Source organism: Castor canadensis, chromosome 2 (genome assembly GCF_047511655.1).
Source record: "Castor canadensis chromosome 2, mCasCan1.hap1v2, whole genome shotgun sequence".
Lineage (NCBI taxonomy): Eukaryota > Metazoa > Chordata > Mammalia > Rodentia > Castoridae > Castor > Castor canadensis.
Genome location: NC_133387.1, coordinates 36,438,993 through 36,462,993, shown reverse-complemented (window position 1 = coordinate 36,462,993; position 24,001 = coordinate 36,438,993). Strand labels below are relative to the sequence as shown.

The following is a 24,001-nucleotide window of genomic DNA, read 5'->3' as shown; positions in this document are numbered from 1 at the left end:
AGGTAGGACTGTCCCATTAGGGGCTGTGTGGAAATGTATGTGTGTGGCTTTGTGTTGTCCAAATGAGTGGTCAGTGCTACTGGTCTCTAGTGCTTGGGGGCTAGGAATATTAACTGTAATTTTATCCTGCTTAAAGCACCTGTAACACCCCTTTAGAAAAATACTGTTGGCTTTTTTTGATGGTAAGAGATTTATTAAAATTTAGAGATCCTACCATCCAAGGGATTATCTCTTTCCTGAAAACCTCATATATTTGACATTTGCCAAATCTCTGGATGTGAGGATTTTCCTCAGTGTGACCTGTGGTGTCGTGAATCTGGGACTCCTTTTCAGTACCAAGCAATTAGTAGAACATTTCAAAGTTGATGTTCGCAAACATGGAAGAAGCTATTGACAAGTGTTTAGAGCATAAGCTGTGAAATGGCTTAAAAAATCAATGAAAGTAGCTGAAAAACTGTTCATCTGCAAATGGAGGGAAGAAAGTGGAAAGAGTAGGTGTCATCTTGTCAGCTGAAACCTCACTCAAGCGGCACTGACCTATCTCTGTGTAGAACACAGATCAGTCAAACCACTTGTATTATTATGGAGATGGTGTTTTAGAATGCATTTCCAAATTTATAGGCCACCTTCTTCAAAGACCATAGTGGGAAACATCAATACTAAGCACATCTGAGTGGTTTTCTTGCTATTTTCTGTTATGATCTGGAGCCTAGGTGTCTGTTTGCCTGGAAAGGAACTTTTCATTTGGTAAATGAGCTGGAAGGCAAGTCTTCATGTCTATGTGAGTTACAGAAAGGATCAGTGATTAGTAAAACGACAAAATTGCCAGGGTCTTGTAATGACACTTTGAGAAGCAATCCCTGTCAACTGTTAATAGTGCCTTCAAACTTTCAAGATTGTTCTGGGCCAAACTTGGAAGCAGGTATGCTTTTTGTAACTCATTATAATCAGAGACAATTTTTGATAGTCTGGTACTGCTGTCATTTGTTGTTGTTGTTGTTGACTATGGGTAATAGACTGATAACTGCATTAATGTCAGTATGGGGGTGTATGAAAAAAGGGAAAGGTTACTACTTCCCATATTATTCCCCTATCTCCCCAATGTCATAGTAATGGCAGCGTCGTTATCTTGCTCTGTTAGAATATAATCTGGTAACTATTATGCCTAAAGACTAAAAGTAATAAAAGTATATGGAAACTTTCTTTAATGTTGGCTGGAGATCAATTAAGATCTATTATTTTGTGATTTTAAGTTTTTTCAATTTGTTTGTATCAATATTTGTTTATGTTTATAAGCTTCATTAGTTATATCTAGTTGATAGCATGATGTATTTTCAGTAGTCTATTTAAAATTATTCATCTAGTATGTTCTCCCTCATATGCGGACATTAGATCAAGGGCAAACACAACAAGGGGATTGGACTATGAGCACATGATAAAAGTGAGAGCACACAAGGAAGGTATGAGGATAGGTAAGACACCCAAAAACTAGATAGCATTTGTTGCCCTCAACGCAGAGAAACTAAAGCAGATACTTTAAAGCAACTGAGGCCAATAGGAGAAGGGGACCAGGAACTAGAGAAAAGGTTAGTTCAAGAAGAATTAACTTAGAAGATAACACACATGTACAGGAAATCAATGTGAGTCAACTCCCTGTATAGCTATACTTATCTCAACTAGCAAAAACCCTTGGTCCTTCCTATTATTGCTTATACTCTCTCTTCAACAAAATTAGAGATAAGGGCAGAATAGCTTTTTTTCTGCTGGGTAGTGAGGGGTAAGGGGGAGTAAGGAGGGGAAAGGAGGGAGAAATGACCCAAACATTGTATGCACATATGAATAAAATAAAAATTAAAAAAAAATAAAATTATTCATCTATCTAGGATCTTTGTTAGCTTCCTAAGGGTTTGTGTGTGTGTGTGTGTGTGTGTGTGTGTGTGTGTGTGTGTGTAAGGAGGAATCCTTTCAATATGAACCATTGAATGAAAAAATTGTGCAAATCAATACTATATATAACAAAATGTGTTATTTTCGGTGACAGACTCAGTGTCTACTGAGTTTGTTCTTTAAAATGTGTACTTTTTCCCTTGTTCACTGAAGGGCTTTAAAAAAATGTTTCTTAGGAGGGAAGGGGTTTGACGGGTTGTCTGGGAGCTGGAGTTGCTGATGATTTGATTCTCTTTACCTAGAGGATATCTTTGTAGGATGACTACAATCTGTGTCCAGAAATCTCTTTCGTTTTCAATTGTCTCTACAACTTTGAGATTAGGGTCTCTTAAGATGGTGTTGCCGTTGTCTGTTGCCTACTTTATAATTTGAAAAGACTGTCTTTTATAAGACTGTCACTATAAATCCTATTCACCTTTTTTTTTTACATTCATATGGGTGAGTACTGACTAGTGTAGATAGTATATTTGTGGGAGGTTAGTGGTCCAGATGCAAAATGATTGTCTTTTGGATATGTAACAGAAAAATTGTTAAGTTATGGGGAAAAAAACCCCTCCCAATGTTCTGAAATGATTTCTGGGACAATGATAATCAGAGGCCTAGGGAGAGCGCTAATGGGTTCTTTGGCCTTGCTTTTGTATTATCCACTTGGCTCAAAATTTTACGATTTCATCATGGGCAAGTCTCTGGAAAGGATGAAATATTCAGCTTGTTTAATCTCCTAACTATTCAAAAGCACATGTTGGATATGTTGAAAATAAGTGAGTAGTCTATAGACATTTTGAAAACTCTGGCAAGGCTGGTATTCATAAAATTTAGAGCTCTTGGTTGACTTTTTCATGACAAAGATGGAGAAAATGATTGTGATAAAGCAACATATGAAAGTTTCGATCACAGAGTTTTAGGGTCCAACACATTTAGTGTCTAACACATTTACTTAGTAAATGATAGTTTTTGATTTTCTTTTTTTTCAAAACCTTTTCTTTCATTGAAAAATGTAAGGAGCCAACATTCCTAGGATGACCTTACATAATTGCTAGCATTGTATTTGTCATTATTTCATACAGATACATTGATACTTTAGTGCCGAGCTGAACTACTAAAAAGAATGCTCCAGTCTGTAGACCATGACTGAAAATTCAAAAGCTCTATACTTTATTCCTCATTCTTCGAGTTGGTCTAGGGGACTTGTGCAACCAAGTTCTTATTCTGTGCTCTGGGATAAAAATGTGGAAGCTGTCATTGAACTGTTCCCCAAATGACCTAACTTACTCACCTTTAAGAAATCTGTTTCCTTAAAGGCATAGATTATAGTGATCTATGTCTGAAAATAGGCTTTTGCCTATAGAAATAAAACTTTTTTGTTTTTATGTTCAATTTATTTATTTATTTATTTATTGTGGTACTGGGGCTTTAACTCAGGATCTTCATCTTGAGCCACTTTGCAGTGGTTTGTTTGTTTTTGTTGTGGGTATTTTTGAGATAGGGTTTTGTGAACTATTTGTGCGGGCTGGCTTTGAACCGTGATCCTCCTGATCTCTGCCTCCTCAGTAGCTAGATTATAGTCATGAGCCATTGATGCCCAGCTTATTTTATTTTTAAATTTAATGTATTTATGCTTTATAGTGGTATTTAAAAAATGTCTATGAACTATTGTTTTTTATCTTGTGATGCTTTAGTATAATTTAAAAATAGTACCTACCTTAAAAAATGGATGAGTTACAGAAGTGATTAAAAAGATAACTTACCTTTCATAGAATAGTTTGCGTGCAATGAAGCATTTTGGTATTTTATTCTGTATTTCTATAAAGAAGACTTGCTGCAAGTGGAATTAGGACTACTTTAGATAATAGTGTATAGAGAAGTAGCATGTTTTTTGTTTCCTTTCCTCAGCTGTTTTTGAAACATGGTTATGTTTAAATATCTTGCTGTTATACAATGCCTGGAAGTTCACTGGCCTCTGTATTTTTGTTCATTATGATATAATTTATCTTTAATGTGTAGTTTTTCTTTTAAGAAAGAAACACACATTCCTAGCATCTTTTACATTCTTAATGAAATAACAAGGCAAGTCTTGTTAAATGTAATTTTACTGAAATGGAATGTATTTATTAATATATCAGCATCATAATGCTGATAAAATAATTTAAAAGTTTCCATTTTATTTATCATCATTTACTTATGATTTGTTATGGGAACAAGTTTTGATGTGATGTCATTGTGTGAATATAAAATCTAATGGATTGATCCATTGTCAATCCATTCCCTTCTAGTTAGTTCCTGCCTGTAATATGCCATAAATGATCTGTTTGCCTCTCTGTCTTCACATTGGCTCTTACAGTTAATATTTAATGAACATTCTTGGGCCAAGTCTTTAATGACATGTTCAGAGACATTACTGACAGACCCCATGAGATTCAGTTTCTTCTCTGCAGCTCACACTTCCCCCTGAATGCTGATGGGCTATGGAAATAATGACCACATGGAGCACTGCTTCAAGAGACAGCATGCTGCTGATTTCCCAGACAGCAACTTAAAAATAAATTCAAATACTCACTTAAAGTATGTAGGGCATGTTTCTTCTAAGGAAAAAAGGTCCTGGGAAAAAATCTGAATTGAATTGAGACTACAAAGTATAATATGTCAAAAAAGATACTCCGTCTATAATTAGGAATTTTAGCATGCAAAAAGCTAGCACATCTTGTTTGTTAGACATGACTACATAGATCATAAGTAGAAATGTTTCAGAGATGTTTTATTATTTAAGAAAGTCAGTATTGGTAGCTTAATTAATAATAGAGAATACCAGTGTCTGATATTTTTCCATTTATAGGGTGCTTTTACCCTTATCTCCATGTGAACCTCAAAGCAACTTGTATCTCACGTCTGTGCAACTGAGGCACGGTTGCCTAAAGAAGAAGCCAAAAAGGAATTTTGCTCTAGTTTTAGTATTTTTCCCACATGATGCTTTTTTTTGTGGTTGATTTATAAGTAGAGTCAGGGTACATTTTTAAAGGAGTGTCCATATTTTACTGGAAATAATAAAGCTTTCAAAGCACTCTTGTTAAATAAATCTTTACCTTTAAAACTTCAGCCATTAACTCTTTCCCTTCCTACTTAGCACCCTTGTGTTTTAGGGATGCTGCCTTGGTTGGTAGCCGTATAACATAATCACCTATTCTGAATGATTTGTACATTTTCTGAAATATAAGAAGTTGCTTTCTACTCAAGCTTCTCCATTTATTCACTCAAGAATCATTGCTAAGCATAAGATTAAACAGTTTTTATGCTTTGTATTTTATGTTTTTAGCTGTAATCAAACTTTTCATAATTGCTACTTAAAGGTAGTATTTCTTAATACATTTAAGAACAGAAATGTTTCTAATTTTCACCAAGACTTTGTAGTTCTTTTAGTCAGTTGTTCTGGTGCTAATCCACATATATAGTTCCAGGTTATAGCATTTAGTATTAATGTATTTCAAGACTAATTGGCCCCTTCGCTGATAGACCTCACAGTTTTTAGGCTTATTTCACATATAAAATGAAAATGCTTTAAAAAAAAAAACTGGATAGAAAGTTTTTCATAGTGCAGTTGTGCTACTTTTGCAAGGGTGAAGAAATACATAAAATAGAAAGCAAAAACCATCAGTTATTCTACCATCAAAGATAACAGAATATACTTCAAAAATTTTAAGTTAATTTTATTCTAAAAATTTGTTTAAAATAATTCAATTGTGGCAAAATATACATAACATAAAATTTACCCTGTTAACCATTTTTAGGTGCAGTTCAGTAGTTTTAAGTATATTCATATTGCTGGGTAGCTAGTCTTCAGAACTTTTCTATTTTGTAAAACTGAGACTCAGTGAACAGCAATTTCTCATCTTGTCCCATTGTCCCAAGCCTCTGGCAACCACCATTGTACTCTCTGTCTCTATTAATTTGTCTGCTTTAGGTTCCTCATGTAAGTGGAATCATATCAGCACTTGTCTTTCTGTGACTGGTGTATTTCATGTACTATACTGTTCTCAAGGTTCATCCATGTTAGAGTATGCATCATAATTTTCTTTTACTTTTCTGTTTGTTGTTTTAAAAATCCCACAGTGCTACCATATTATTCCTATTGCTTTAAAATTATTATTCCTGCCCAATAATGAGTTGCAGGTATCTTCCTGTATCAGTTTTTATACACCATTATGTATGCATCATTTCCTTTACTATAGATTATTCAAAATGCTTGAGACCAAAGGGTTTCACATTTCAGTTTTTTTCAGATTTTCAAATATTGCATGTACATAATGAGGTATCTTGGGGATGGGACCCAAGTATAGACGCCAAATTCATTCACGTTTGATATACACTGTGTATACACATAGCCTGAAGATATTTGTATATTTATTTACTTATTTGCATATTATAGTTGTACCATGGGTTCATTGTGACATTTACAAAAGTGCTATGATATATTTCATCCCTCCCATCTTTCTCCTTTATTCTCCTTCCCGCCTTTCTTACAACAGTTTCAACAGGTCTCATTGTTCCATTTTCCTACATAAACACATAGTACTTCCACCAGATCACCCTCCTCTTTCACCTTTTCCTTATGCTCTCCCCCCTCCCACTACTACCAGCCCCTAGACATGACTCATTTTATCTTACTGTTCTGAAGATAATTTTATGTATTATTTTTACTCTGTCTGCATTTGGACTGCCCTGTTACATGATGTCAGGTGTGAAATTTTCCACCATGTCTGCACCGAAAAAGCTTTGGATTTTTGAGTATTTCAGATTTCAGATTTTTGGATTAGAGATGTTCAACCTGTACCAAATCTAGCATCCCTGTTCTACAGGTGGAAAAACTGAGTCTTGGAGGAGACTAACTTTCAATTTGTCAGTAGCAATGGCAGGGACCAAGTGCAGGACTGCTTGATTTTAGAGTGAGACTGCACTCAGTATTTGTATTGGTCAAGAATGTGATTATTGGGGGATCCAAGATGGCAACTAGAGTGCAGAAGCAGGCAGTGTGAGCTCTGTAAATCAAAAATCTTGCTGAGAAGCTGGAGCCACACTTGGCAGAAAAAAAAGCACCAAGAAGAATCAACACTCTGACACCCTGAACAAGCCTGTACAAGGCTTCTCCACGCTGCTTACACTGAGAAACCAGGAGGGCTCCTGCGCGGCTAGACGCCACTCCAAACCTGCTTGGGAGACATCTGGCAGACCAACAGGTGAGCAAATAAGCATCATGTGGTATTCCCACAGCCACCCTTGGGATAAACCAGCATAGCCCCCTGGACAGATTGACCCCCCCCCCCCCGCCACAAAAAAAAAGAACCAACTGAATAATAAACAGAGAACTGAAAAGGAACACACAGCAGAGGGGCGGGGTGCTCTGAGTGCATCTGAGAAGGGAGGAGGGGCAAGGAGCTGCTCTCCACGGTAACTCTTAGTAAACAAAGATGGGAAATACAGAAGGGTTGACAACAGGTGGGTGATAAGCCGCTGCCGGAAATAGACCAGATAGTGGTCCGCAAAGCTCATCTCCTGAGCCAGTGAACAACATCCAAAGTCAAACAATGCTGCAAAAGTGAAAAACAGCCAGCAAACCAGCATAACATGCTGACAGCAGGGAGCTGGCTGACAGATATCTGACCTTGCCCCAGAGAAAGGGGGTGAGGCAAAGAAACAAGCCCCCCAATAAACCAACATGGCGAAAACCCAAGTCCAAAGCAGGATGGCTGGTGGGCTACAGAGCTTTTTTCCAGAACCTGAGGACAATATACACATTCAAACTGCCACACCTCACTGAGGGAGGAGGTGACTAAGCAACTGCCACTGAAAAGAAAAAAAACTGGCGAGTCTCCCCAACCACCTGGCGAGACTACGATAGAGCTTCTGCTTAAATACGAGCATCAGGCCTGGATGCTGAAGGAGAAACAGCAGAACTACTAAGACTGCAATTCTATTGTTCACAAACCTGGAATTTTTTTATGTGTTTGTTTGTTTGTTTTCTTTCCTGTTTGTTTGTGTGTTTTTGTCTACCTCTCCCTGTTGATTTCTTTGATTTTCTTTTTTTGTTTGTTTTATTTTGTTTTGTAGGTTTTACTATTGTGAGTTAGCTAATACTAAATTACACATAGACCAGGGACAGAAATAGCATACCTACACTAAGTTAAAACCCAACACACCCACAAAACAAAATTAAACCAAGGGAAAGAAAACAGGTAACTGAAACCACCAATAGCCTATCAAGAACATAGTTACACAGTATCAAGTGGAGCAATGGGAAGACAAAAAAGGGATGGAAGCCATTCTCCCCCCAAAATAATTTAATACAGGATTCAGAGGGAAATGAAGAAAATGGATACCCAGTTTCAGACTCCAACAAAACAAAGATAAACTATGCCAAGGAACCCAAGAGCCCACAAGAACATTCTGAAAGAAGAAATCCTGCAAGTAATCACTGAGAATTTCATGGAAATGTTACTAGACATGATCAAGCAAAATACACAAGAGCCACTCAAGAAATTCCAAGACACCAAAAATAAAGAATATGAGAAGACGCAGAAACAAATAAATGAACTCATAGGAGCCCTAAATAAACACCGGAGTGAAACAGAGAGCACTATAAATAGAGAGATAAATGAATTAAAGATGAAAATTGACAGTTTTAAAGAGGAAGTGACCCATGATATGGAAAACCTCAGAAAAAAGAATGAAACAGAAATACAAAACACAATGGAAGGCCACTCCAGCAGACTAGAATGAGTGGAAGACAAAATTTCAGAATTTGAAGATGAAATGGAAATTAAAGGAAAAACTGAAGAGCCATTCGTCAAATAGCTCAAGACCTGTGAAAGCAATATGCAAGAACTCACTGACTCAATCAAAAGACCAAACCTGAGATTCGTGGGCATTGAAGAAGGAGAAGAGGTGCAAGCAAGAGGAATTTGTAATATATTCAACAAAATAATAATAGAAAATTTCCCAAATCTAGAGAAAGCTATGCCCATTCAGGGATAGGAAGCCTCCAGGACACCAAACAGACTTGACCAAACTAGAACTACCCCATGACATATAATCATTAAAACAACAAGCATAGAGAATAGAGAAGGAATATTGAAGGCTGTAAGACAGAAAAAACAAATAACATACAAAAGTAAACCCATGAAAATCACAGCACATTTCTCAACGGAAACCTTAAAAGCAAGAAGAGCATGGAGTAAGGTATTCTGGGCACTGAATGAAAATAACTTCAACCCTAGGATATCTACCCAGCAAAACTATCATTCAAAATAGATGGAGCAATAAAAATCTTCCATGATAAGCAGAAACTAAAACTATATATGACCACCAAGCAACTGCTACAAAAGATACTTCAAGGAATATTGCACACAGAAAATGAAAGCAAACAAAACCATGAAAGGACAGGCAGTATCAAACCACAGGAGAAGAAAAGACAAGGCATCAGTGAGTAACATTGATTCAGCTGCACACAATCAAACCCTTAAACAACTAAATGACAGGAATCACCACATACCTATCAATATTAACACTGAATGTTAATGGAACTTAACTCCCCCATCAGAAGACACTGTTTGACAAAGTGGATTAAAAAGGAAGATCCAACAATGTTGCTTACAGGAGACCCATCTCATCGACAGAAACAATCACTGGCTTAGGGTAAAAGACTGGAAGATTTACCAAAACAATGGCTACTGAAAACAGGCAGGAGTAGCAATGCTTATCTCGGGACAAGTAGACTTCAAACTTACATTGATCAAACGAGATAAAGAAGGACACTCCACACTAATAAAACGGGAAATACACCAAAAGGAAATAACAATTATCAACCTATATGCACCCAACGTCAGTGCACCCAATTTCATCAAACATTTTCTGAAGGGCCTAAAAGCATATATAAACTACAACACAGTGATAGTGGGAGACCTTAATACTCCCCTATCACCAATAGATAGGTCATCCAAACAAAAAAATCAATAAAGAAATTCTAGAACTAAATTATACCATAAATCAAATGGACCTAGCTGATGTCTACAGAATATTTCATCCAATTGCTGCACAATATACATTCTTCTCAGCAGCCCATGGAACCTTCTCCAAAATTAATCATATCTTAGGGCACAAAGAAAGCCTCAGCAAATGTAAGAAACTAGAAATAATCCCATGCATTCTATCTGATCACAATGCATTAAAACTAGAACTCAACAACAAAAACAACAGTAGAAAACATGCAAACAATTGGAAGCTGAACAACACATTGCTCAATGATCAGTGGGTAACTGATGAAATAAAAGAGGAAATTAAAAGGTTCCTGGAAGTTAATGAAAATGAAAACATGACCTACTGGAACCTATGGGACACAGCAAAGGCAGTCCTAAGAGGAAAGTTTATAGCCATGAGTGCATATATTAAAAGGTCAGAAAGATCTCAAATCAATGATCTAATGCTGCATCTCAAACTCCTAGAAAAGCAAGACCAAGCAAATTCCAAAACAAGCAGAAGGAGAGAAATAATAAAAATAAGGGCCAAAATTAATAAAATAGAAAAAAAACATACAAAGAATCAATAAAACAAAAAGCTGGTTCTTTGAAAAAATAAACAAGATTGACAGACCCCGGGCAAACCTGACCAAAATGAGGAGAGAAAAACCCAAATCAGTAAAATCAGAAATGCAAAAGGGGAGATAACAACAAACACCACAGAAATCTGGGAAATCATCAGAGACTACTTTGAGAATCTGTATTCTAATAATTTGAAAATCTTGAGGAAACAAATTTCTAGATACTTCTGACCATCCAAAATTGAACCAAGAGGATATTAATCATCTGAATAGCTCTATAACACAAAATGAAATTGAGGCAGCAATAGAGTCAGGACCTAAAAGAAAAGTCCAGGACCTGATGGATTGTCTGCTGAATTCTATCAGACCTTTAAAGAAGAACTAATACCAACCCTCTTTAAACTGTTCCATGAAATAGAATGGGAAGGAACACTGCCTAGCTCATTTTATGAAGCCAGTATTAACACTCATCCCCAAACCAGACCAAGACACCTCCAAAAAGGAGAACTATAGGTCAATCTCCTTAATGAACATCAATGCAGAAATCCTTAATAAAATAATGGCAAACCGAATCCAACAACACACCAGAAAGATCATTCACCACGACCAAGTTGGCTTCATCCCAGGGATGCAGGGGTGGTTCAACATACGTAAATCTGTAAATGTAGTACAGCACATTAAAAGAAACAAGGACAAAATGCACTTGATCATCTCAATAGATGCGGAAAAAGCCTTCAATAAGATCCAACACCACTTCATGATAAAAGCTCTAAGAAAACTAGGAATAGAAGGAAAGTACCTCAACATTGCAAAGGCTATATATGACAAACCTATAGTCACCATCATACTTGATGGAGAAAAACTGAAACCATTTCCCTTAAAATCAGAAATGAGACAAGGGTGCCCACTATCCCCACCCCTATTCAACATAGTCCTGGCATAGTAGCCAGAGCAATTAGGCAAAAAGAAGAAATAAAAGGAATACAAATAGGTAAAGAAACTTCAAAATATCCCGATTTGCAGATGACATAATCCTGTATCTTAAAGACCCAAAAAACTCTACCCCAAAACCCCTAGACACCATAAAGAGCTACAGCAAGGTGGCAGGATACAAAATCAACTTATAAAAATCATTAGCTTTTCTATATACCAGTAACAAACAAACTGAGAAAGAATATATGGAAACAACTCCATTTACAATAGCCACAAAAAATATCAAATACCTAGGAGTAAACTTAACAAAGGCTGTGAATGACCTCTACAAGGAGAAGTATAAACCCCTGAAGAAAGAGATTGAGGAATAGTACAGAAGGCAGATAGATCTCCCATGCTGATGTATTGGTAGAATCAACATAGTAAAAATGGGTATACTAACAAAAGCAATCTACATGTTTAATGTATTTCCCTTCAAAACCCCAATGACATTCATCACAGAGATTGAAAAATCTACCCTAAAGTTCATTTGGAAATACAAAAGACCACAAATAGCCAAGGCAATACTCAACAAAAAGAGCAATGCTGGAGGTGGTGTCACAATACCTGACTTCAAACTATATTACAAAGCAATAGCAATAAAAACAGCTTGGTACTGGCACAAAAACAGACCAGTGGAACAGAGTAGAGGATCTGGATATGAATCTACACAGCTATGCCCACCTTATTTTTGACAAAGGCAGCAAAAACTTGCGATGGAGAAAAGACAGCCTCTTCAACAAATGTTGCTGGGGAAAGTGGTTATCTGTCTGCAAAAAACTGAAACTAGATCCATGTTTATCACCCTATACTAGTATCAACTCAAAATGATCAGTGACCTTAATGTCAGACCCAAAACTCTGAAGTTAGTACAGGAAAGAGCAGGGAATACTCTGGAAGTAATAGATATAGGCAAGGACTTCCTCAGTAGAACCCCAGCAGCTCAGCAACTAAGAGAAAGGATGGACAAATGGGACTACATAAAATTAAAAATCTTCTTCATAGCAAAAGAAATGGTCTCTAAACTGAAGACCATTATTTGCTAGCTACACATCAGACAAAGGACTGATAACCAGAATATACAGGGAAGTTAAAAAACTAAACTCTCCCAAAATCAATGAACCAATAAAGAAATGGGCTACTGAACTAAATAGAACTTTCTCAAAAGAAGAAATTCAAATGGCCAAAAAACACATGAAAAAATGCTCACCATCTCTAATCATAAATGAAATGCCAATCAAAGCCACACTAAGATTCCACTTCACCCCTGTTAGAATAGCTATCATCAAAAACACCACCAACAACAATTGTTGGTGAGGATTGGGGGAAAAAGGAACCCTCGTACACTGTTGGTGGGAATGCAAGCTGGTGCAACCACTCTGGAAAACAATATGGAGGTTTCTTAAAAGTCTAAACATAGATCTGCCATATGATCCAGCAATCCCACTTCTGGGGATATACCCAAATAATGTAACACTGGTTACTCCAGAGGCCTCTGCACACCCATGTTTATTGCAGCACTATTCACAATACCCAAGTTATGGAAACAACCAAGATGCCCCACTATTGATGAATGGATCAAGAAAATGTGGTACTTATGTACAATGAAGTTTTACTCAGCCCTAAAGAAGAAGGAAATCTTATCATTCTCAAGTAAATGGATGGAACTGGAGAACATCATTCTGAGCGAGGTTAGCCAGGCTCAGAAGACCAAAAATTGTATGTTCTCCCTCATATGTGGACTTTAGATCTAGGGCAAATGCAGCAATGTTGTTGGACTTGGGTCACACGCTAAGTGGAGAGCACATATGGGAGGTATGGGGATAGGTAGGAAACCCAAAACATGAAAGTGTTTGATGTCCCCACTGCAGAGGAGCTAATACAAAAACCTTAAAGCGACAGAGGTCAATATGGGAAGGTGACCGGGAAGTAGTGAAGTGATCAGTAGAGATGAATCAGTTCCGGTTGTAACACACTTGTGCATGGAAGCAATGCTAGGAATCTCTCTGTATAGCTATCCTTATCTCAACTAGCAAAAACGCTATATCTTTCTTATTATTGTTTATGTCTTCTCTTTAACAAAAATGGAGAAAAGGGCAGAACAGGTTCTGCCTGGAAGCTGGGGGGTGGAGGGAGGGGGAGGGAGAGGGCAGGGTGCATGGGGAGAGAAATGGCTCAATCAGTGTATGCACATATGAATAAGTGAATAAAAAATGTGATTATTGCTTATTGTGGGAGAATGAAGCAATTTTGAAAAACACGTTCTTTGGAGGTAAAGGACCTGACTTTAAGCTTTTGTATAGGGAAGCTCCCAACTTGGTATTAATGGTTGCAAATGCCGTCTCTGAAACATTTCCCAAGCATTACACTTTAGTGTGTTTTCTGCTTGGGATCACTTACATCCATGTGAAGGCTGGGCTATCTCTGAGAAAACTGAAGTTATCCTGATCAGAAATATATTTTCTGTGACCTTTCAGAAAGTCAAAGATAAAAGAACAGAGAGGAAATTATCTGCCTCTTATCTGAAGGAAAACAAAAAGTGAAAATGTCATTCCATGAATTTTGTTGGAAATATGTTGAAACCCTCAATGAGATGGGTTAGTTACTGTGATCAGTGCAGCTCCTTACAGGATTCTTGTATTTTAGTTGTAGAAAATTCCTCAGAAATAACCTTTTCATTTCCCAAATGGAGTTCTGTTCCAGAATGCTTAGTCAAAGTTGTTAACTGTGCAGTAGTTAGGATTGTAATGTAAAATTCTTATTTCTCAAAAATTGTCTTTCAGCCAATGTTGGTGAAAGAGGCCAGGTTTTCTTATACCACACTAGCTATTATTATATTTTATATGAAATTTTTTTGAGAAAGTTTCCTGGCTTATATTGTAAATTGAGGAGACTTGGAAATCTTAACAAATGTTTTTCACTTTTATAGAATTTTTGAGGGTTAGAAATATATGTGGGTTAGAAATGATTTTATCCTGTAAAAGTAGTTGAGGATTTTTCAGCAGCTGACTCAGTGTCTGCATTTGTAATGCCATAGGAGTGAACGATCAAGGTAGTGTGGGCTTCATGATTAGGTGTCCTCACTGTATCATTAGAAATGAAATGAGAAGAAAGTTTTCTTGATTTCTCAGCATTGGTCCATCAGACAGCTGGTGGAATCCATTACCTTTGTGAGTCTTGGCAATGGCAAAGACCTAATTGAAAGTCAGAGCTCTTTCTGAGAAAACTCAGGTCAGGTACAATAAAGTTATAGAACAGAGGTTGACAAACTATAGCCCCCAAACTGCTTATTTTTTTTTTAATGCCTTGCAAACTAATGTTTTTTCTTAATATTGATTAAGAAAATTCAAAAGAAGGATAATATTTTTGCGGTATGTGAAAATGATAAGAAATTTGTTTTCAGAGTCTATAATTTTATTCTATCACAGGTAAGCTCATTCATTTATGTATGTTTATGGCTACTTTTGTAATAGCAGAGTTGAGTAGTATGATAGAGACTGGATGGTGCCGCAAAATCTAAAATGTTTGCTATTTGGGATCTTTGTAGAAAGAGTTCAACAACCCCTGCTATAAAACAGCAAGAATGATTTATGTCTTGGAGTCCCATGGAAATTTGTGGCCTTATTTGCTTACCTAGAATGCTAGCTGAATACCACCATCTTTTTGAAGAATTTCTCCACTGTTTTTGTCTCTGGAGCAACCTCCAGTGTCCATTAATGACTGTTTTCATGACTTTCTTTGCTTATTTTCCAATGGTTCTTTTAGCCAGCCATGTGAATACACCAAAACCACACAGGAAAGCTAAAGAAGCTTTTCTATAGCGGAATGTGTCTGACATGGGCATCTCCTGTTTATGCAGAAACCTGGATTTTGATTCTGATTTCAAATGTATGTAAAATGACTTTCACTCTCAGAGAGTGAACTGAATAAGCATATTTATTGCTTGACTCAGATATGTAGGGAGAACATTTTAATCTTTCATATTTTAACAGGCATTTTAGCAACTTTAGCCATGTTTGTCATGACTTATAATTTTGCATTAATAATTTTTTCTTTAAACTTATATACTTAAAATAATGTCTTTTTTTAAAAAAACAATCCTCTTCTAATAGAGTAAAGACATTAATGGTTGAGATATTATACTGTACCTCTTATAAAAGTGATTTTTCCCTCCTTCCAGTTGTGGTTCTTTAGCATCAGTTCCTTTGAGGCCCATGTAAGAGAGCATCCCTGTCACTGAATAAAAGGTCTGCACTTGGGCTGGTTGTTGTGTATACCTGTAATCCTAGTTACTCAGGAGGTAGAGATAGGAGGATCACAGTTTGAGGCCAACCGTGGCAAAAGTTAGCAAGACCCTATCTGAAAAAGCAATCCACATGTTGTCCATGCTTTTAATCTAGCTCTTCAGGAGGCAGAGGTAGGAGGTTGAGGTCTGAGGCCAACCTGTGCAAAAGTGTGAGACCCTATCTGAAAAACGAACTAAAAGCAAAAGTACTGGGGGCATGGCTCAAGTGGTAGTGTGCTTATCTAACAAGTTTGAAGTCCTGGGACTTGAATCCCTGTAATGCCAATGCCAGCAATAGCAACAATAAAACCAAGAGGTCTATATTTTGCAGCCATTGCAAGCCTTGGATTCTTGGATTCTGCCACTGTCTTTTGGAGCTACTGTCAAGTTTCACCCATGCCTTTGGTCCTAATTATGCTTTTGTGCCTGCTGACGATGATTCTTAACTTTGCCTTTGCCCCGTGCCATAGGGAAAATATAGCACCCAGGTCATGGCATTGAGGTGAACTGTTGGTTTCACTCTTCATTTCATAGGCTATTTTGTCATCTGGTTCTTACTTGTTATTTATCTGCCATAATCTAAAAGTTTTGCAGTATCTTTTTCTTAATAGAAGTGTATTGAATAGATGCATATAATGGAGCTCACCAAACACTGAAAGAGGGGGGAAGAGGGAGAGAGGGAATGGGAATATATAGTGGAGGGGGTGAACTTGTTCAAGGTACACTGTACACATGTATGCAGTTATCAAGGTGAAATCTCCTATTGTCTGAAAAATCAAAAATTTAAAAAAGCTTTGAAGATATGGAGGGTAGAGCTCACTAATCAGAGGAGTTGGGCTATACTTGATCTTAGCCACAAGACTGAGAAGCAGTAGGAGTTGGGCTAAATGTAGGGATCGTCTTCATCTGGAGAATGCTTTTTGCTCTGTGTTCTCACATTTTGGATGACCTTGAGCTCAGTAAGCAGTGAAGAACATAAGGAAATGCTGAACCACTTAGGCTGCAGTGGGTGGAAGGAAGCTTGGGAGAGTGGCAAGGTGAACTACCTTAGGTGAAGTCTATTCTAGACACAGCAATAAGGGGAAGTTGGATGAGGCATAACCTTACAGCATTTTGACTTAGTGCTGACATGTTGTGGGATGGTGAGAATTGAGACTGGAGGGAAAACCCCATATTATCATTTCTGAAATGTGGGAAAACCTTTAATAACAAAGCAAGTTACTATATGGTTTGGAAGTATACATTATTAAGGTAAAATTATGGTTTTTCAGATTTAAGAAGGAAGAATGAAGTGGGGGCTATGCTCTGGTAGGTAAAGAGCCATGGACTCACATGAACACGGCAGAAACTACTCCAGGTAGGAAAACCATGAAAGGGAAAGAGAGGAGGGTTCCATTTCAGTCTCTGAACTGTCACTGTGGACAACAAAGCACCCCTGTCCAGCTGTCTCAATCCTGGAGGAGGAGTCTCCATTAGAAGAAGGTTTATTGCTGGCATCCAGGCTTCATGGTCCTAAGAACTGTGAGCCCTGCAGTAGTCACGGTCTCCAACAATTAATTCTGAGTGTGTATTTGTCCACTTACCCCTAAGCTTACTGTCTAGAAAGGAAATGTACCTGTGAAAAGGGGGAGGCTTGCTATGAACCTCAGCATTCAGTGTAAATGCTCTGGATGAGGACAATACACCTATGCCTTGGTTTCCCACCCTTGAAGGCTATTCCCAAAGCCCTAGCTGAAAGCAGGACAGAGGAAGGGGTAGTGTGGGCTGTATGAGGAGGAGCCTTATTAATGTGGAGTTACTTGAGTTTTCTTATCCAGCTATACTAGGTGTGAAGTAGCTCATTAAAGTTGGATTAAATTTAGGATTGTCCAATTCAACCTCCTCATTTTTCCAGAGTGGGAAAAGACACAAGACTTATCTCAGACCAGAGAGGTAATGATCGACAGTGTTGCCAGCTAGACTCAGTAATGGTGCTTCTTCCAGTCTGGATCATGAGGGGTTAAGTTGTATTAGGAATATAGGATCTGGTTCAGGGGTTCAGTGTGCAGTTATTATGACTTACCACTGGTAAATTGCAGTTAGGACAGTGGTCCTTGGTCCATAGCCTAGAATAGGTGACCTGAGAAGAACCTTTGACTTAGGTAAATTGTTATGCATTTTGGGGAGGACTTTGATGGGATTGTTTTGGGATGAGGCATCCAGGCACACTAGCAAGTCTTACTTGTTTAGAGTGACATGGAAATAGAGAATTGTTGTGGAGGTGGAGTAGTTGAAGGCTATTCTGGGTGAGCTTTGAAGATATATGCAAATGGACCTTCTCTAAGTCTTTTGGTGTCCAGCACTATCTGTTGTGACATTTGGAAAACTGCAAAGTAGAGAGGGACTTAGTGGTTTCCAGGTGTGCAGTAGGGGCTGAAGATCCTTTATGATTGTAACTTTCTGCACTTGAGGATTTATTTCTGCTTAACTGCCTAATGCAACTCATTTTAACCTCTCACATTGACTTTAAACATCCTTTTCATTTTTGCTTCTCTGCTTAATTTTTCAATATGTTAGAATTGAAATTAACATATACATTTTTATAAATTCTTAACTGAAATATTTGCCAAATAAAGGGCTGATATTACTGGGAAGAGTGAACCTAGTTCTTCTAAACAATTTTTCTTTCCACTTATTGATCACCTACTCTACAGAGGTAGTGTTGTATCATGGTTAAGCACTAGAACTTTACGCTGGGCTACTTGGTTGAATCCTAGGTCTGCTTTGTGCAGCCTTTGCAAGTTAAGTTTTCTGTATTCCATGCTTCAATTTCCTCAGATGTAAAATGGACATAATACTTTATAGGGTTGTTTTAAGTGTTAATTAAGTTAATACACAAATTAGAACAGTGCCTGGTACCCACAAAGGCATTTATGTACTAGCTGTTCCTATGTTCTAGATTGATTGAGGCCCTTTGTCAATTTGTGATCCTACTGACACTTAGAAAAATTTTAAAACTTGCTTAACATACAGTTAATAAGTGGCTAGAATGAGTCCCACATCTCCTCTGTCTGACTTGAAGCCTGGCTCTTATGCTGTTGGATCTGAAGAAGGGCAAGTCACTTACTGTAAAGTAGGTTAAGCATTTATGTGTTTCCACCTATCTTTCTAATTAGATTTTTTTTCATTATGTTTTTCTTCTATTAGTAAAATGTTTCTCTGACTTAAGTAGAATGAGCAACTATAAAGGAATAAAATAAAGCCTCTTTTAAAATAGTGCTACTCACATAGTTAGATAAGAACTTTAAAATCCATGCCAATAATACTACATTGTGAAAGACATAAGATGTTATTTCATGTTATATCTGATAATGGCAATCAGTGTTTTCACACTTTTAAGCTTTGTGAAAATTAAGGAGTTACTAGGTTTTGTTCAGCTCACTGTTCTAAAACAACTATGACATTAATGTTTTTAATAATTTTCATAACCTAATTAACAAGAATAAACTACATAAAATTTGTATAGTTCATGGAAAGCTTCCTAATCTGTATCCTAGACTAAGGTATGGAGAAAAGTGAGATGGGCCTCCGTAGGACAGTGACAGGTAAAGTAGATAAGAATAACAGTTTTTGACTTTTAGCAGAACGGTGGGGTAATGTCCTCTGCTTATAGTTATGAAGCATTGACCAGATGATGACTGATTTAAATGGCTATTTTTCATGTATTTTATAAAATTATTTGGAAGATCTGTTAATTGATAATATTGATGTCAGAATTTGTAGATTTCTATACTATATACTTTTGATATTGTATGAAAGTTAGAAATGATATTTTATAGCATTGTCAACTTTATAATTAACCTGTGGGTAACTATTCAGTGGAAAGAAAAGCAATAAAATTAAAGTAAATAAAACACACCACTACTACAACAAAACCAATCCAAATAACCAATACTGTATCTTCTTCAAGGAATATGCAATTTTGAGAGTGATTTTATAACTCTAAATTGGAAATTGATCAAACATTTAAGTTGTTTGAGGGAAAAAAAAAAGGAAAATTGAGAAATTAAAAAAATTATTTGCATTTGTCTTTGTTTATTTTGGCAAGGTAAAGAAATTTATCATTGTTAAAGTTTATTTCAAGTTTTAGCTGGGATAGATGCAAGATTAAAACAATTGGCAATGAAGGAAAACATGGTGCAGAGTATTTGGCAATGTGACATTAAAGATTAGATTAGACAGTCTGTCTCAATAATGACCATATGTCCTTCCCAGCTGATATCTATTTCAGGACTTGATAAATGAGTCAGAGGTCCTAGGACTTTGGTATGTGTTAAAGGATTGTTCTTTCATCACCTTTGTTAGCTTTATTAGGTGTGTTAGAGAGTGTGTTACAATGAGTCAAATGTGCATGGCATACTTTGAAATGAATGAACATAATGACAAAATTCTGACACTGACTCCTTTCAGGTCATGTGGCTTTGTAACACTAGGAACTAGGATGAACGATCCTGTATTCATTTCATTCACAGGAATAAGATAATTGACTTTTTTTCCCTAGCTGAGCCTAATAGTACAGGAGTGAAATAGGAACAAATGGGAGAGACTTCTAGAAGGGTGACGTTAAAGGAACAGTCAGAGGAGGGGAGAGTCGTGGCAGTTGCTTGCAGGGTGGAGATAAGCAGAAGTGTGCTTGTGCTTACTGTCACAATGTCACATGGCAGGAGGCTTCCCCAGGGCAGTTGCCTGTCCGGGGAGCTGTTTCGTTTTGTGGTTAATAGAGTTGTACTTTGGGAAATAACCCGGTTTCCTGCTTACTGCCTCATTATGGATTACACAGGTAAAATTAAATTTAAAATATATTCTGGCTGTATAAAATTACTTGTAATACTTGAATTTATGTTTTAAATGATGTTGTTTGTGGGTACTTTAGAAATACATCAATTTATTCCTTACTGTGTATGAATTTGCCATATATGAATTGTGATTAGTTTAGGATGAGACAAGAGAATTTCTCAGACATACCCTTTTGTTTCTTCTATTGCAGTTTGGGTCACACTCAGACAGACTTAAACTGCAACCCAAAATCAATCTACATGTATTCTCTTTGGGCCAAAAGGTTTAAAGTACAAACATGTGAGTTCAGGTTATGCCACACAGAGAATCAAATATTCACAGACTAAATTTTATTTCAGAGTCTTGAAACAAAAGTTCTGTGTTGCTAATCTTATGCGGAAAGGAAAATAAATATATGCACACACAAGGATATAAGTATATTTGTTTTAGAGAAGCCCTTACATGGGATATTACAGATTTATTGAACAAGTCTATTTGAGACAACTAACTTCATTTATGCTTTAGAAGGTCACTCTGTGCGATAATATGTTGAAGTAAGGAAGAACACACTTGGCTAGGCCAGTGCAGAGCAATCAGTTTTGTAAAGTTCTGTCAGACAGCCTTGCTATGAGTATGCTTTCAATTATCAATTTGTAACTTTTCCCTTCAAATAACAGAATTAATTTTGATTAATTTTCTCATTTTTCTGTTGTATATTGCCATGAAAATACTTCTCTTTTATTTTAAAGTAATACTTTGTATATGTATAACTGGTATTTTAAGATACACAACTTCAACAATTTCAACAAATAGCTATCAACAGGAGTACTAAGAAAACAAAAACATTAATGAAAACAAAGAAGGTAGAAAGTCACAGTTCTGATGCTTTCAGTTTGTCGTGTGTGCTATAAAGAGAAGACTGAAATAGAGTTTCCTTTAAAAGTATCTGTGAATTACTTTAAAATTTTCACTGTTATCTTTATCAACAGCTTTCTAATTTTATGGTAATTATTTTGATCACTAAGTTATTTTGAGTATTAATTTTTTTCTTTCATTGCCAATATTATCCTGAAATTAATAGTACTCTTTATGAATGAAATGGCCAGGTAAGGCTAATCAGAGAATGAATCTAAAGATCCCTTTGGTTTGGAAGGTATTCTGTGATTATTTTGGAGGGGGGTGTTGAGGGACCTCAGATCAGCTTTATTCTTCCTTCATATTCCTACATTACATTTTCCTTAGGCGGCACATTAACATTTGTGTTCATTCTCTGAGCTGGCTACAGAAGACAATTGGAGCTAACTAAACTTGGGGAATCATTTTTGTCAATGCTGGTTTTCAGCGGCCTGGATCCAAACCTCCCAAAGTGCTGAGACCTCAGGTTAGAGAAGGCTTCTTAGGTGTGTGATTTGTCCAGTGTTTTTGACATGTCAGGTACCTAATGTTTTTTAGCATACTCATTCTGATGTAGTTGTCTAAAAAGTAGACTGCTTGAAAAATATTGCAGCTTTTAGCGTACCTTTAGAAGTCTGTGTCAGAAAAAAGGCCCTCAGAAAAATGTTTCATGTACATATACACACCTTCACATATGAACTGAGAAAAAGAGCAACCTCAGTGAGTTGGTAAAGCAGTCGTTATATACAGCTCATGGTCTCCATAGGAAAATATCTCTTATTGAGGATTGGACACAGGGCCCCATGCATGCTAGGCAAGTACTCTGTCTCCTGAACCATACCCCCAGCCCTTTTGTTTTTAATTTGTTTCTGAGATAAACTCTTTCTAACTTTGCTTGGGCTGACCTTGAACTCAAGATCCTCCTGCCTCAGCCTTCTGAATAACCGGAATTATAGGTATGAGCTACCATGCCCAGCTAAGGGACCATTTTCTCATCATGCTTTTTCTTCTGCTTTTCTGTGGTCATATGCATTCATTATTTGAGTGGCTATTCATATACAACATCTTATATGCAATTTGAAATAGATCTTTCCAAGGGAAAAATAAACAAACAAATAGCTTATGTAAGAAAATTTTCTGGGTTTAAGGTTCATCCATTTTTAAGTGTATTGTCTTTTCCTGTACCCTACAGTCATATCTCACTACCATTATTGATATTCCCTTTTGGTTTTTGACCTGACTGATTACTTTTAAAGGGATACATTTTTATTAATTTGCAATGTTATTAATACTACAATTTTGGTAGTCTTTTTTGCCACTTGTAGTTTTCTCTGGTGACTTTTCTTTTTTAGAGCTTTTTTTCCTCATATACTTGTGGCTGGATTGTTTTCCCTTTATTTCAGTAGAGTCTTTAAAATGCTGTATAATTTTGGCAGTTATTTATTTTTCAAGAGGCATTATGGTAGTGTGGTTAAGAACATTGCTTTGGAACCAGATTGCCTGGGTTTTGAAGTCTAGCATGAAGTTTACCACCTATGTGACATTGGCAAATTATTTAACCATCTGTCAACTATAGGAATTACTGGTATCTACTTCATAGAGTTAATGAAGATTAAATGAGCAACATGCAAAGTGTCACAAGAGTGCTCAGCACCTAGTAAGCAGCAAGTGTTAGCTATTTTTCTTTTCTACAACAAAAGATTTGTTCTGTCTTATGTAGCATCATAACACTTTATTCATAATGGTTAAACATTTTTAGTAAGATGAAGGTCAAGCTACTGTGAATAAATTGTGTTAAATACACACAAAGAATTACTGTGCAGTCATTAAAAGGACAAGACAGCCAGGCATGGAGGTACATACCTGTAATCCCAGCACTTGGGAGACTAAGAAAGGAAGATTGAAAGTTCAAGGCCAGCCTGAGCTACCTGGTGTGACTGTCTCAAAAAACTAAAATACAACAACAAAAAGCCAAGTGAGAGTGGTTTAGGCCTATAATCCTAGTTATTCAGGAGGCTGTGATTGGGAGGATTGTGGTTTGTGGTTAGTCCTGGCAAATACTTAATGAAACACCGATCTCTAAAATAACCAGAGCAAAATTGACTGGAGGTGTGGTGCACAGTGGTAGATCACTGGCTATGCAAGTCTGAAGCTCTGAGTTCAAACTCCAGTCCCCCCCCCCCGCCACAAAAGGATGATATATATAGATATATAGATATAGATATAGATATAGATATATATATACACACTGATCAAAAAACTATTAATGATATTTTTAGATGGTGGTGTGATGTAATTTGCAGTTCCACATTCATACCATAATTTACAGTTTAAAAACTCTGTTTTAAGACAGGTTTTTGTAAACTAAATCATTGGGTGGAGAGGAGACTTGAAGTCTTGAACATCCTACTCTATATGATTTTTTAATTGAGGAGTTATGGGGTTATACACACACATTTTTTGTGCATTTCAGTTTTTTTTAAACCTTAAATTTTTTTCTTTTC

At 36.7% G+C, this 24,001-nt stretch overlaps 1 protein-coding gene across 11 annotated transcripts in view; it reads left to right on the top strand.

The window, feature by feature from the left end:
* St7 (suppression of tumorigenicity 7) overlaps positions 1 to 24,001 on the top strand; it is a 256,603-nt gene that overhangs the window by 30,515 nt on the left and 202,087 nt on the right. Inside the window, exon 1 of one of the 11 annotated variants that reach the window (XM_074064497.1) lies at positions 16,490 to 20,607. The exons of 5 other annotated variants lie outside the window; for them this stretch is intronic. In XM_074064497.1, the coding sequence (XP_073920598.1) occupies positions 20,364 to 20,607 (244 nt within the window). In that variant the 5' untranslated portion in view covers positions 16,490 to 20,363. Of the gene's footprint in view, positions 1 to 16,489; positions 20,608 to 24,001 lie in introns of those variants that run through there. 5 more of the 11 variants (XM_074064499.1, XM_074064489.1, XM_074064491.1 and 2 more) reach the window with 5 other exon arrangements.